Source organism: Homarus americanus, unplaced genomic scaffold (genome assembly GCF_018991925.1).
Source record: "Homarus americanus isolate GMGI-L3 unplaced genomic scaffold, GMGI_Hamer_2.0 scaffold26351, whole genome shotgun sequence".
NCBI lineage: Eukaryota > Metazoa > Arthropoda > Malacostraca > Decapoda > Nephropidae > Homarus > Homarus americanus.
This window is the reverse complement of record NW_024724368.1, coordinates 8643678-8658523: the sequence shown is the minus strand read 5'-3', so window position 1 is coordinate 8658523 and position 14846 is coordinate 8643678. Positions and strand designations below refer to the sequence as shown.

Genomic DNA, 14846 nt, shown 5'->3' with positions numbered 1-14846 from the left:
GAAGAGCAGTGAATCACTTGAGAATGGCACAGTCCCTTCTTCAACATATTGCTGCAGCATCAGACCCACAGTGATGCTCTCCACTCTCCTGCTTATTGACACTATGTTGAGGATATGCAGGAGAATAGCCCAGGTCTCTGACTTGGCTGATCTTTTTGGTGACAAAGACCCCTTTTCAAGGGTATCCTTCCCTGCTGGCCAGTTCTCAACAATCTTCAATTGGTATATCGTCTCCTTGACATCCTTAAGTGCCTGTTTCTTCATCTCCTGTGTTGGCAACCAGTCCAATTTAAATTAAGGATCCAGAAAAGTTGCTATTCGAATAGCTTGCAACTCTAAGTATGGGTTCAACCTTTGCTTTACAGATTCCAGCAGAAACATAGCCAATAATTCACAGTATACTGCAACTTGCTATTGACAGAGCCATAATTAAGCAGTTGCTCCAATGAATACTTACTAGAAGTCCCATAACCACTGGGACAATGGCCAAGATAGTGATATTCTCTACTTCCACAACTTCCAAGGCATCATGAAATGTTTCAAGAACACAGACAAGCTTCCTCTGGGACAGAAGATCAGTTGCAATAATCACCTCCACAGGATTCTTTAGCAACAAATTCACCATTTTCAATTGTGATTTCCATCTCATTTAGTATCAAGAGATAAACCCCTTTAGATCAAAGACATGGTGCAGCTACTGGTGCCTTTCGAATGGAGCTCACCAAGGAAGTAAATACCCAAGCACAGTGACAGTTTATCTGAATTGGCAGACATTGGGGGTGACATCATAAAATGGTGTACACAAATTTTCACCCCATGATTGATGATCTAGTATACAATTAATAAACTAAGGACAATTTCATATTCAATTACATGATCTCATATTACAACTACTTTATTGGAAAACTTGTCAAATACAGTTACAATTATGCAAAATATTGTATCGTATTTAATTACTTTTCAATTACATTACAAATACTCCAACCCTGGTGCATACCCAGTGCATAACAGTCGTAACCGATCACCCAAGCAGCTAACAGACTGATCAATGGCAAAAAGGATAAAGCAAAAGTGAAGTCTATCTCCTATTTATAAAAGATTTTCAGAAATGAAACCTCTCATCAATCAGGGTCTGCCTGTAACATTTTTTTTTATAATACCACAGACATTAAGTACACTAATGGCATCATTAATGATCAATAAACACTTACCACTCTCAGATGAATTATGGCTATCAGAGATAGACCTGCATGTGACTGGATTATGATCTTGCCAATTGGATGAAGGTGTCTCCTAAGAACAAAAATAAACAAAATCATCATAAACAATGGAACTATTTTAATTTGAAGATGTTTTATTAACCACTTCTCTATTCTTTTTTTTTTACTGTATCTTATCTCTGCTGGATTTTTTTGTAATTTTTAATTTTTTCGTGACTCTCACTTAAACACTTGCACAAACACTCAGTCTCTGTCTGCCAGTCACTTACCCACTATCAGTCGGGGAGTCATTCACTATCAGAATCAGTCAACCACTGTCAGTGCGTCAGTCAAGTCACTCCACCACTGTCAGTGTGTCAGATACTCACTCACTCCACCAATGAGGCAGCTACACACTATCAGTTGGTCACACACTCCACCAGTTAGTCACACACTCCATTAGTCAGTCATCCTCTTTAATCATTCTCAATCACACACACTACATTAACTAGGCTTGGAGCAGGACTTTAGAACAGTGAACTTTCAACACACCTCAAGATCTGACTCTGGAATACTGCGTTTCTGTCTGCTAGAAAGACGCCTGAAATATTATAAAAAACATTAGTCAGTACCATGGAAATTTTTGTAAGTACCCTTCCCAACAAAGGGAAAGAATAATTCTTGTGTGCATTGTGGGAAAAACTAGAAAATACAGTACTGTACCGTGTATGAGTATCTAACAACAACAATGATGAAATAATGAGAAAGAATAAGAGGAAAATGGAAGTAGACAGAGAAAAAAGGAAATAAGGAAACAAAAAAATAAAGAAAAAGAATGAAAGAAAAACTGTAAATTCTAATGTACTTACTCATAGACAAAACTAAACAGTCGATCTTCGAAGTCTATATTCTCTTGTTGTTCTCTGTGCATCGAGTCACGAGAGCACGGGCAACATTTACCCAAGTTGGGTCCTGGCACTAAGGATTGTTCATTGGGAGAAGGTGCCTCAGTGGTGCTTGCTAGTTCCTGGTGACATATACCGAATCCATTTATATTTGACTGCATTTCATCAAAACTGGTTAATATAAATTTTCATTTTGATGCCTTGAAGATGAGTTTGATATTAAGGAAAATGGGTAGTACAATATTTAATTGAGACAAATAACCACAAGAAAATTAATTGTTACTGTACAGTAACGGGATAATCATTAATAGGCTACAAGATAACCATTTACCTTTCCTGAATCCTGCATTTGGTTCATTTGGTCTTGGCCTGAAAGATAGTAATGGGAATTCATCACATGCAATAAAATACAATATGGGTATAGCCTACTATTACAAGTTAACACTTGTCAAATACTGTAGTACATATACAGTACTGTAATAGAATTCCAGGGGAGGGAAGAAAAAAATATCCATTGTTAAATAGCAATTATAAGAATGTAAATAAACACAAGCATATTTTTTTTGTTGATGGGGAATATCAATAGAAAACAAATCTAACAATATTATGACTGAGTGAGTACAGTAGTAAGCATACTGTAAGAGGAAATACCATGAAAAAGGGTTTGCAAGAAAACCAATACATGAAAATACAAAACATTTAACAGTAATACTAACTCACTTCGTATTGAGGAGCAAAAATCTGATGATACATCCATACTTGATGGACTGAGGATTCTCTTGACGATATAACATGAAATTTTGCCATTTGGGAATGCAGGTGGAGACCAAGTCACTGTCATCCAAGTGGCCCCTACAGATGTCACCTTCAGGTTACGAGGACTGCTTGGGTCTGAAGTGAAAAGTGGTAGGTTGAAGAAGTAAACGCATACCAAGTTCCATAATTTATTTGACATAATGGGTACATCTAAAATTATTCCATATTCTAACACCAAATCATCAAGAGTTCAAACAGATTCTTAAAACATATACTTATTCACCGCTTTAAAACTATCAACAGTAATTAAACACCTACTGTAAGGACAAGTTCTGATGTAACTGATATTTGACTTTGCACCATAGACTGCACCAACAACAGTGTCAGTTTGTACATATATGGCATACTGTGTGTCTGGCTGTAGGTCTACCAAACGGGCACTTATCTTCACGTCAGACTTTGTGATCTCCACATACATTCTCGACCAGTCGCTGTAAGATAACCGTTAAAACATAATTACATTCACCCTATACCATGGGTTGAAATACATACTTCCTTGTTTATCAAAAGCACACAAATACTATATACAGTATATAACATTTTTTTTTTTTAACAATGTACATAAGAATGCTACTATTACAGTGGTCCTTGTCAATTACCAGCACACAAGTATGTGTGTGGGGTGTATAACTGTGTGAGCGAGGGAGTGTGTGTGTGTGTGTGTGTTTGTTTAGGAGTATGTGTAGGGGTATGTGGGGGGGTGCATCATGAAAATGTGCCTTTTGCAAGAGTAACCACATTTTGATTTGGGGGATAAAAAAAAATAAGAAAAGTTCTGTCACATGTGAAATCCTGGACCAATGATAAATTCTAATTATACTGTACTGAAGTCCACAACATTATACATTTTGAGGGCAGGTTATTCTTAATACAATACAGTGATATCTCCGTTAGCCAGAACAATTGGTGCAGAGAACTTCCGGAAATGAGAGATTTCCGGGTAATGAGACGACTGTCTCAAAGCCGGAAAAATCCCTCATTCCTGGAATTTTCCGAGTAGAGGGAAAATTTTCTATGAAGTTCCAGAAATTGTGCATTATGTCGCCTCTCTCAGCCAGAAAAAATCCCTCATCCCCCGAATTTTCCGGGTACTGGGAAAATTTTCTCTAAATTTTCCAGAAAAAGTGCCCTTCGGAAAATTGTTCCCAAAGCCAGAAAAAAAGGGAAAATTATGGCTTTGGGAATGATTTTCAGAGAAAATTTCAATTCCGGCTATCGGAGAGTTCCAGTTAAGAGGGATTCTGGCTAACGGAGACATTACTAACAGGATTCAGGCAGGGTACTCACTCATCACAAGCATCACGACCTGTCATGTAGTCCAAGTCCCTCTTACTTGATGGCTTGTAGTATATATAATAGCCAGTGAGCATCCGGTCATCTTCATTAGTAGATATTGCATCCCAACTAACATTTAACATACCTTTATCTGACAAAGCTTGTAATTTAATAGTTTGGTTCATGATGGTACCTGAAAATTCAAATATGTACCTGTATTGAGGTTAATAATGAAATTATATAGTACAGTAGTCTCCATGAAGCTTAACAAAAAATGATTTTGCAATGAAATAAAGAAGATAAAATCATACATAAGAAAACCACTCACACACAAGCTGATAATTGGCAAAATTCATTTTATGATTTGGAATATAATAACTAGATGCAGTTGTTAGTTCCTCTCCTCAAAATGGGAAAAATTAATGGCCCATTGAATCTGTAGCCCAATAACTAAGCCTAAGGGGCTTCCAAGCCTCAGCTGGGATCCAAAGGGATTTCACAAATACAGTACTGTATTCTGAAAGTGCACATTTTATCTAACTAGATCAAAACAATGGTTCATTCAAGCTGCATCTGAGGTGACTCTTGATAAAAACATTACTATGGTTGTGTTAATTTGAGAATAACAATACATATACTAAATACAGAGTTGTCATCTAGCAAAGTAACGACAATCTTGGATAAGGTGAAGATATAACATAAAAGTCATTAATATTTAGCTTAAGAATAACTACCAAAACAGAGCATTTTCTTTGGATTCAAACTTACAATTTACAACTTTTAAATTCCCAAACTTACATGCTACTTTATTTCCATTGGTGAGTTGCATGTTGTAGTCGTCTGTCATGTTTAGATGTGTTCTCTCGAATAGCTCCTTAATCTTCTTGTAACACAACTTCGGATTGGAATGGAACAATACTGAGGCATTCTGACCAAAGAGAAATTATAAGTAGACCTAATATATTATGGTACAAGGGAGGAGTCAGGGGTATCTAAAATGGAAAGATTAAAATGTGTTGTGGTGCTATTAATTTGTAAAATGATACACTATGATGCAAGATGGGATATTCATAATAGGGTAGTACTGTACCATGAATCGTTCTAAAATTTGATACGAGAGATAGGTCACCGAGTATTTTTGTGCCAGGAAATTAGAAAAGGGAGAAGGAAGGAGGTGTTTGATTACTGAATTGAAAACCATATTAAGAAACTGGGCAATAGTGTTAGTAGTATAGGTGATGCAAGTATAGGTGAGGGGGAAGTGGAAATTTGGGGGTAAAATGAAGTCTTGGAATGAATGGATTGATACTAATACGTTAGAATGTGTTGAGAGAGGGTACATACAGGGTATCATCTTACTTTAGCCATTTCTAGAGGTTAGGGGTTTTTCTCCAAGCCACTTTTCTGCCATGATCCGAACCTTTTTTTTCTAATCTCAGCCCAGTGTGTCTATATACCTCCTTTAACCATGTTCCTCCTCCCCAATTTCTGTCTTCCACTTAATATCCTCTCAGGCTCATTCCAGTCCTCCACTTTTTCTACACACCATTTGGCCTCTCTCATCATATTGCTTATAGCTAGTGTACATTCTATTCCCGATTGCTCTAATATCTTAATTTCTCAACCTGAAGCATCGTCATATCAGTTCCCCCAACAATGACAGCTTCTCAGTCCTCACTGCCCATGTCTCAATTTCATACATCAACACTAGACTAATCACTATCTTGGCACCCATCTGTCAAACAAAAACTCTTCCACCCACCCACCCACCACATTACCCACTCTGCCCTTACCCAATTCCTCATTTCCCCCCTCTGCTTCAACACATAATTCAATTACTGTACAGTACATTCTTCCCATCCAAAGTCCTTATCTCATCTCCTGTTTTGATATATATCATCATAACATTAATTTTTCCAGCATTTACTTTCCAAGACTCACGTTCAAGACTTTTCTGACACTAACACTTCTCCACAGCAGCTCCTCTATTTCTGCAACTAGGACCAAATCAATTGCAAACAGTCACTCCTATAATTGCCAAACCTTGTTTTTACTCTTCACATTCATCAGATCACAATGAGCAAGCAACTTAAATCTCTGCTTAAGGTCCAATAGTTTTATTGCTTTTACACATTCCCTCCATCAGCCTATTCAATGTGCACACAGGGTATTTTATAAATAACAAAGTAAGAAGAGATTAAAAAGAAGAGAGAGAGAGAGAGAGACACAGTACTCAAAAGTAACTGGTAAAGGGACAGGCCAGGTAAAGTAAACTTTAAATTCTATAATTGTTGTTCAAAACATCTACTGTACTGTAAAAGGTAATTTACTCATGACTTAAAAATTTATAAGGTAAATGTCTTCTTAAACTTACATCAAGTTTACTTTCAATCCAGCTTACCTTTTTAATATTCAAATCTGGGTGGTTTCTCCAAGACCAAATCTCCGTCAAATTGTCATTGTCGTGTACATAAAGTGCATACCTGTAATAAGACAAAAACTTCAATAATTCTTTTGGAGAGAATTACATGCCAAGAACCTTGGGACTAATGTTTTTTTGGTGAAGTATACAGGTGTGGCTCCTAGAAGCCATCCTTTAATTACAAATACTGTACTGTACACAGGATGCCCTCTTGTATCAGCTTCAACTGGAATCACATGTAAGGGATTAATTTTTCCAATCAAATTTTGTTTATACTAGGGCTAAGGTTTTTATGCAAGAACCAGTGCATCATTTCCAATTCCCACACTTCAACAGGCTGAAAATCATATCGATACTGTAGTTTCGTAAATACTGTACAGTAGTTTCATTGAATTAAGCAAAGTAGAATGATATGGGGCTTAATATATACTGAAGGTTAATTTTGCACAAAATCATTGAAACATACAATGCAGCACAGTAAACTGACTGCTTTCCATGAATTAACTTATTTTAATGGGAAATCGGCCACCAGGGCACAGGTCATCGACCCAAGACGGAGTCAGGGGATTGGGGGAAATTAGAGAAAGGAATGTTAAAATCTACACCACAAAGATGCTGGAAAACCAGCTTTTTGAAGCGAGACAGATTGTAAGAGGATGGAAATAAAGAATGCAAAGCATTCTACAGTTTGGCTTTGTGAGGAGAGAAGGAACTACAATAATGGATTATTCTAGCGTATACAATTACCATCACTGTAATGTAACTTCCTCCCAAAATGAAAACAAGTGCTGTAGACTCCACCCCCATCACAGACAATCACTCGCCTGGTTGTCCAATTTCTCCTTTGCCTTACTTTATCCTCTTTACCACTGATTGGTTTGTTAGCCAGCCACTTGTGCACTAATTCACTTCTCTGTTATGCACTATTGGCAAGAACTGGGAATGTACTGGCTCCGGGATATATCTGTACCTGGGACAGAGTTGGTCAAGTCAGGTCTTGTATGAGCTCCCACTTGGTGTCATCACACTCTCTGGCAGGTTAATGCACCTGTGTGTGCTGATATTTTTCTCCAAAAGTTTTAAGGTATCACTTTTTAAACATTTGAAGCCAGTTCACAGCTAAATCACAGTGCTCTGAAATTTTCAGTTTCTCAGAGATTGCCCTTGGTCCAGTTTTTACATACTTTCCATTTTTTTGGACAAATGGTATACCATACAATTCATTTTAGCACTGTGAAAATTCAGTTCTACCACCTCTGGGGATGTCTGAATGTACAATATTATTTAAGAAATATAAAATTATTAAACAAGAAAAGACTCGAGACCTCTGTGACAGCAGCATTCACATCTCTTTCCCAATAACTCTAGTTTGGCAACCAACAAGGATCCAGCTTCTATTTTTGTCTCCAGGTTTCTCTTTCCCTTATGATCTTAACTAGATTCATTGACTTTGGTTGCACAGTATAGTCAGATAAATACCAGACAGCAGCCTCCAGACTTGAATGCATTCTGCAGCATCCTAAACGCTGCCTTGCCCACATCCACACAATCCTCGCAAGACAGCTCCTCACAGTAGGTGCATATCAACAAACTCCCTGGTGACGCTGAGGTTGTACCCCTGATTCACTACACAGGTGTGTGTGTGTAAGCATCGAGAAGTGTGCACATGTGATTTGGAAATGGCTACTATGGACTCGCCACCAGATATATTGACATTTATATTCTTAAGATACTACAGTCAACTCTTTTCATTAAGTGATTCCAATTTTAGTCATGCACATATGAACCTACATTAATTTTATCCAGTATTTTGATACACAGAAAGCCTTCAAAGGAAAATCATCAGTAAATAATAAACATACATGAAATATTACTCACTTCCCATTATAAAGTTTGGTGCCCCCAATAACCTTCAGGCTGGCCAAGAAGTCGAGAGTAAAGAGAGCATGAGAGTCAAAGACCCGGATATAGTCAGTCACTTCCTCTATCAGTCCCAGGCTGTCATTCAACTTCTTTGCAATGGCCTTTCCTCCTGTGAAGCTGATGAACATGATGGCCGATATAATAATCATCATACACGAATTCTTGTCAAATCATAAACTTTATGAATTGCACAATTATCTGAAAATTGTAATCTCTAAAATGTGTCACTGTCAAATCCATTTGAAATCAGAAACTTTATGTATATTCAGTTACATCTACGTACTTTATCATAAAATATTCAAATACTGTATACCGTAGAGGTACCATTAAAATATAAATAATACCTTTTTTGAGACATAAAAGCTGAAATATTCATAAAAAATAAAAGTCCATTAATCTCTATCCTAATTTTTTTCCCCATTATATTGCGAAGTATCTTTTGTAAAACATTCTGATACAGTACAGTACCAGTATCAATCGAGACATTCCTATAAAGAGTGTTCTCCCTCAATATCTCTTCCCAGTTACTTCACTCAAGCAGTCTTCCAAATTCTTGTACACTTATATGGAACATTGATGTTTTGTTAAATGCATTATCGGAAAGTGTGAATATTTACTGGTAATTACCATATATTGCAGTGTACGTATAGTACTGTACTGAACTGGTATTCACAAATATTTTTTTCCTTTTTCTGCTTCATTGATGTTTGTTTCCATTATATTTCTTGGCAAATCCATTTGTATACAGCAAGTTAGGTTCTGAGAGGCTTATTTGTAAAATCAAACTGTCAAAAGCTCTTTCATGCCAACTGTTACACTTTCGAAATTTATTCTTCTTGGGAAAACCTCCTGGAGTCAAAGGTGTTCCTGTATTTGCATTTTTATTATCCTTAACATTATTATTATCATTATAAAGTGGGTTACAGTATCTCCATAAGCTCATATATTATTAGAAGAGGTTTGTACAGTACAGGTATATTGGAAATAGGAATATGAATATTAAAAATCTGTCCAGATATGAAGTTCAATACATTATAACTCATTGTTGGATAAAAAAATTATCCACTTCTTGAGGGATGACAAAATAAATAAAAATAGACATATTAAATATACAGTAGTTTTCCATTCATTTCTGAAAGAAATTATTCAAAACTTTACACTGTACAGGAAAACAGAAGACAAATATTTCCATAATACTTATAAGTACAGTACTGTAGTCCAACAACTAAAAGAAAATATCAACTGATCAATAACAGAGATGACCATGAAAAAACTAAATACTTTTAGTTTAGCAAACTTTGCCCCAATGGAAGTATCCATGTTGTGTACAGTATACCTGATAACAAGTGGGCCTTCGATTTTGGTGCAGCCAGAGAGGAGCTGGGCCTTGGCAATTGTGTTAACCAGCTGACCTTTGCAATTCTTGGGACATGGATCTGTGGGAGGTAAGGTAAAGCACTAAGTACATATATCATCAACAACACACATGTCAACTGAGCAATAACTGGTCACAGGAAGAATACATACAATTATTTCCTATTGTAAGAATGAAAGGAAAATGCAATACAGGGTATACTGTATTCACATGGTCATATAGTGCAGTACAGGACTGCCACCAAGGTTATTCCACTTTTAAATCTCAAAATAAAGCCAAAAGCTTTGAAAAAAGCCAAGACATGCCAACACCCTCACCACTAAGCTTACACTTTGTTTGCTCATGCTGTTTATTTAATTAGAATATGATTTCTGAAGAATTTCCTGACTGGTCTTATGATCTCTTGGATTTGCATGTGTCTGATAATTAAACATATTTTAGATCAAATTACTGGATACCTGAACATCTACAGTAGATTCTAGATCGTCTTATGTCTGGAATGGGGTTTCTCCGATATTTCATTACGATTAAATTAGCAGTAGATGCAATGAGGATGCATTATTAACCCGAGACTAAAAGTAAAAAGGACCTGGTTGTGCTTATTAACAAACTAAAATTCTAGGACCATTGTGAGATAAAGGTAAATGAAGCAACTAAACTACAGTAATAGATCTTAAAAAAAAACCATTCACACACTTTAACTGTCTGACCTTCATAATGCTCTTCAAAAAGAGAGGTGCATTCCCGTTTGGAGTTCGGTCACCCCATCTGGTCCCCAAGATATGCTAGAGACTGTCAGTTGATTGAAAATGACCAAAGGACAACCACCAGACAGGTGCCCTCACTAATGCACCTCAGTTACCCAGAGAGGTTAGAATGCCTGCAGTTGCCTAGAGGGCAAGGTGTAGCTTATTAAAAGTCTATTAACACCGCTGAAGACATTACTCAGTTGAGTGCTCATACCTGAAACTGGCAGATGCCTGTCCCACCAGGGGTCACAACTCAAGGTTGAAAAACCAACAAGTTGATTAAACTGTATGAACAAATGTTTTTGGAGCACAGTGTGAACTCTTGGAACAACTTGCCAGAGTTATGATGGCACCGAATGTGAGCGCATTGAAGACCAAACTTGACCAACACTGGTGCAAGTAGATACACATTCTGGAGCCAGTAAATGACTAGCACTGTACAGTACTTGCCCACAGTGAGTAACAGAGACGTAACCGACCGCCCAAGCGGCTAATGAGCCGACAGGTTGCAAAGAGGATAAAGTACAGTTATGTAAAATAGAGTAGGATAATTTGAGCAAATATTAATATTCAAGCTTTATGAGGAAGTTTTAGTCGAGTAAAGTCATGAAAAATACAGAGAGGTGTTTTGGAATTTGTGCAGTGTTGTACAGCTATTAACCACAACATTCTTAGAAAACCATGAATAATAATGAATATCACTTGGGTAAAAAAAAATTCTAGAATGATGCAGAAAGATTAAATGTATGAAAAGGTGAAAATGAACAAAATAAAAAAAATAAAATAAAAAATAATAAGCCTATTTTCACCTTTCTTATGCACAGTATATTTTACAATCTTTCTACATTATTCTGGCAAGTGATCCGAGTAATAACTGCTGTACTGATAAGATACCGAAGCCACTAACCATTGCATTTCTGGCAAATTGAGATATTCTTTTCAAGCTCTTGATCAGCTGTACGGGAGTATCCAGCAGGACATTCTTTAACACATTTCTTCTTGCTCTTATCCTCAGACTCAAAGAGTGTAAGCTTCATTTCATTACAAGCTTTCTTGGTTACACACTGATACCTGCGGTACTGGAGGAAAGCAGTAGATCAGCGATAAAGTATTTAAAGTTGATGACTGATCATATAAACATGGCAGAAATTCACAAACAAAAACACTGTACAGTACAGCATATTAACTAATACTGTACATCATAATTAGAACAAGTAGTTAGTAACATATAGTGAAGAAAAATAAAAACAAGTCCACATGAGCTTTAAGTATACTGTACAGTACTCTGTTAACACTGACCTCATAGTAGTCTTTATGGCACGCTTTAAAGCATGTACCGCCAGAGTTAACGTGACGACAGGCATAGCAACTTGAAGGATTGTTGGGCATTCCACAGCCTCCAACACACTGCTTATCACAACACTCCCCACGGGCTGTACATCCACTACTGCATTTGGAATCACACACTGGACACGAAGAGGAGTGTCGGAAAAATGGGAAGGGCGGCAAGAGAATTGACAATGAACAACTTTGAAAAACAATATTTATGATTCAAATTATGTAATAAATAATGTAAATAACATAAACCTGACTAAAGGAAGTAATAAACTGATGTAATTTATAACTATGTGAGAGCAATGCTCATGTGAGATAAGCACTGGTATTTAAGAGCCAAGAGATGAAGGCTACGAGTGTTTTGATGGGTGTAAAAAGAGTAAGACGCTTGTGGGAATTTTGTATAATACAGGTAGTCCCTGATTTAGGAAGGTTTGGTTTACGAAAATCCAAAGTTATGAAATAAGAGATGTTGTCCCATGATTCAATTTGCAGAAAAAAATAAAAATAAAAAATAAAAATTGTTTCGTTAGTATTAACGAGAACATGCAAAAATAATGCAATTTTTTCTTCTACCAATAGGCTTATTTATTTTCGAAATTTTCTTCATTGTTCTCTAACACACACAATGTTATCAAGTCTACAAATAAGCTCCCATATGTCATCATTCTCTTACTTCACCATATTACAGTAACTGTACTTTCTTCTCAAAATCACTGGGGATATGTAGACTCGTCTCCATCAGCACAGTCACTCAGCCAGTTGCCCGACTGTCTAATTTCTCTTAATTTACTGTTGTGCAATAAGTGGCAAATTAAATAAATTTTTAATTTTGTATTCTCAAATTTTATATGCTAATTATGTACTGTACAATTTGTAAGATTTGGAAGTGAACAAAGTTTGGAGGTGTGGGTATTGCTGACAATGCAGGAGTGTGTCAGCTGACTGAAGGCAACATTCGTGCAATACAAACTAAAGCAGCAGGAATTCAGGGTGATTTACTGAAATAACTACAGTACTACTCTGGTCAAGTGTAGGAATTTTTTTTTCTTATAGAATGTACCTCCAATTATATACAGCATTGAAAATAAATCCATTACTTGGGTAATATATTAAATTGTTATAGATTTGGTTCAGCATTTCATACTGTCCACTTTCTTCAAATCTCACCTGGTTTCTCCTAAGTACTATACCAGTATAAAATTATTACTGTAGTGTATTGATTGTGTTTTACCAAACTATGCTTATAAATGGCTTAATCATTGTGTACACAAAAAATTTTCATCAAAAACCTGTTTTAAGGAAATGGTGTTTTTTGTAGGAATGTATCTCGGCTTCTTATAATGGGAAACTATGGGAAAATATTGTCCAATTATTAAAGATTTTTCAGGAACAGAACTCTTTTGTAAAATGGGGAATGCCTGTATAATTGGGTCAGGTGAGAATGTGGATTATGTGTTGTAAATTGGGGAGTCTATACTGAAAAGGTAAAATCCTGTACAGTACTCACCTTGCTGGCAGTGTGTGGAGGACCAGCAGTGCTCCAGCTTCCCTTGTTGAGGACAATGAGTGGGACATGGCTTGCACAACCCTTCATTATTGTTCTAAAAGGTAAATGGTTACTTCAATCAAATTTTCATATTATTCAAAAGGCTTTAGAGAAATACGAATACAGTACCATGGCTAGATGCACAAGCTCACAAAAACCCTTATTACAAAACCAAGAGCACTTCCCTCACATACAGTATATGGTATGGATTTTTTCTTTCCCATCTCCAATACCTTTTGTGCCTCACCAGCAAATATATGCAACACTGACGAAGAATTCCATTTGACAAAGATGGCAAAATCTAGTTCGACAGTTAGGAAATTGGAAAAACAAAAAATTGGACTTTTTAACTGGTGTACTGTTGGATATGTCCATATACTGTACAGTTGTACTAGCAATGCAAAGAGAAGTTAAGGTAATCAGAATCTTTAATAAATTCTACATACAGTCAACCCTCGCTTTACGCGGTCCCACTTTACGCGTTTTCACGTTTACGCGGTACCCTGCCGAAACCGGAATGCTCACTTTCCGCGGTGTGTGTACCCTTTTACGCGGAGAGCGGCGCGAGCAGGGTGCGCACAAGGTTGCCCAGTCATCAAAACATTACCGAGTTCTTCACCTGCCACCCACCACAGCCTGCCCAAGTCAGTGATAGTGATAATGATAGTGAGGATATGGACTTATATGGACTTTGAGGGGTTTGACAAAGAGGCCCTGCAAGCCTCTGTGGTGGATAGTGATACAATTGATACAAGTGATACAGGTGAGGGCCAATAATCTGCCCTCTGCCTCGGAACCAACCCCCATCCCCGTGTGCCCAGCCATCTTTTCTACTAATTAAGTGTTAAAAAACCTAATATTATTGATATTTCTCTTAATTATTAATTGTGTGTGCATACCATCATAAAATTAAGAAGTTATTTTTACTACAACGTAGGTATTGTGTCTGAAAAAGTGGAGTTTGGGGGTCGGCCCGGTCTCTATTTCAATTAATCCCATATGTTATGTTGTTCACTTTACGCGTTTCTCACTTTACGCGGGCCACCGTGGGTTTAATTAACCGCGTATAGTGAGGGTTCACTGTATTCCAATACTTTACCCATTTTTGCTTTGTTTCTTTTCAATTCCTGCTATTTGTTAATGAAAACTATCTTGAAACAATTTCACTCGCTAACCCCTTTATTTTGACATGGATTAACAGCTGGCTCAAAGAAGGCAACAAAGAGTGATAATAAATGGAGTATATTTAGAATGGAAAAGGCTTCTCAGCGAGCACCACTAGACTTTGTCCTTGGACC

General features: G+C 36.9%; 1 protein-coding gene across 3 annotated transcripts in view; it reads right to left on the bottom strand.

Annotated features, from left to right (window-relative positions):
• LOC121864262 (insulin-like growth factor 1 receptor) overlaps positions 1–14846 on the bottom strand; it is a 93371-nt gene that overhangs the window by 31160 nt on the left and 47365 nt on the right. For 2 of the 3 annotated variants that reach the window (XM_042363348.1, XM_042363349.1), the window contains 14 exons: positions 13510–13603; positions 11964–12130; positions 11572–11743; positions 9877–9976; positions 8496–8657; positions 6597–6678; positions 4994–5123; positions 4208–4388; positions 3179–3351; positions 2825–2995; positions 2436–2473; positions 2069–2226; positions 1752–1800; positions 1212–1293 (listed from right to left, as the gene is read on the bottom strand). In XM_042363348.1, coding sequence (XP_042219282.1) covers positions 1212–1293; positions 1752–1800; positions 2069–2226; positions 2436–2473; positions 2825–2995; positions 3179–3351; positions 4208–4388; positions 4994–5123; positions 6597–6678; positions 8496–8657; positions 9877–9976; positions 11572–11743; positions 11964–12130; positions 13510–13603 — 1759 coding nt within the window. The remainder of the gene's footprint in view (positions 1–1211; positions 1294–1751; positions 1801–2068; positions 2227–2435; positions 2474–2824; positions 2996–3178; positions 3352–4207; positions 4389–4993; positions 5124–6596; positions 6679–8495; positions 8658–9876; positions 9977–11571; positions 11744–11963; positions 12131–13509; positions 13604–14846) is intronic. The other variant, XM_042363350.1, reaches the window with a different exon arrangement.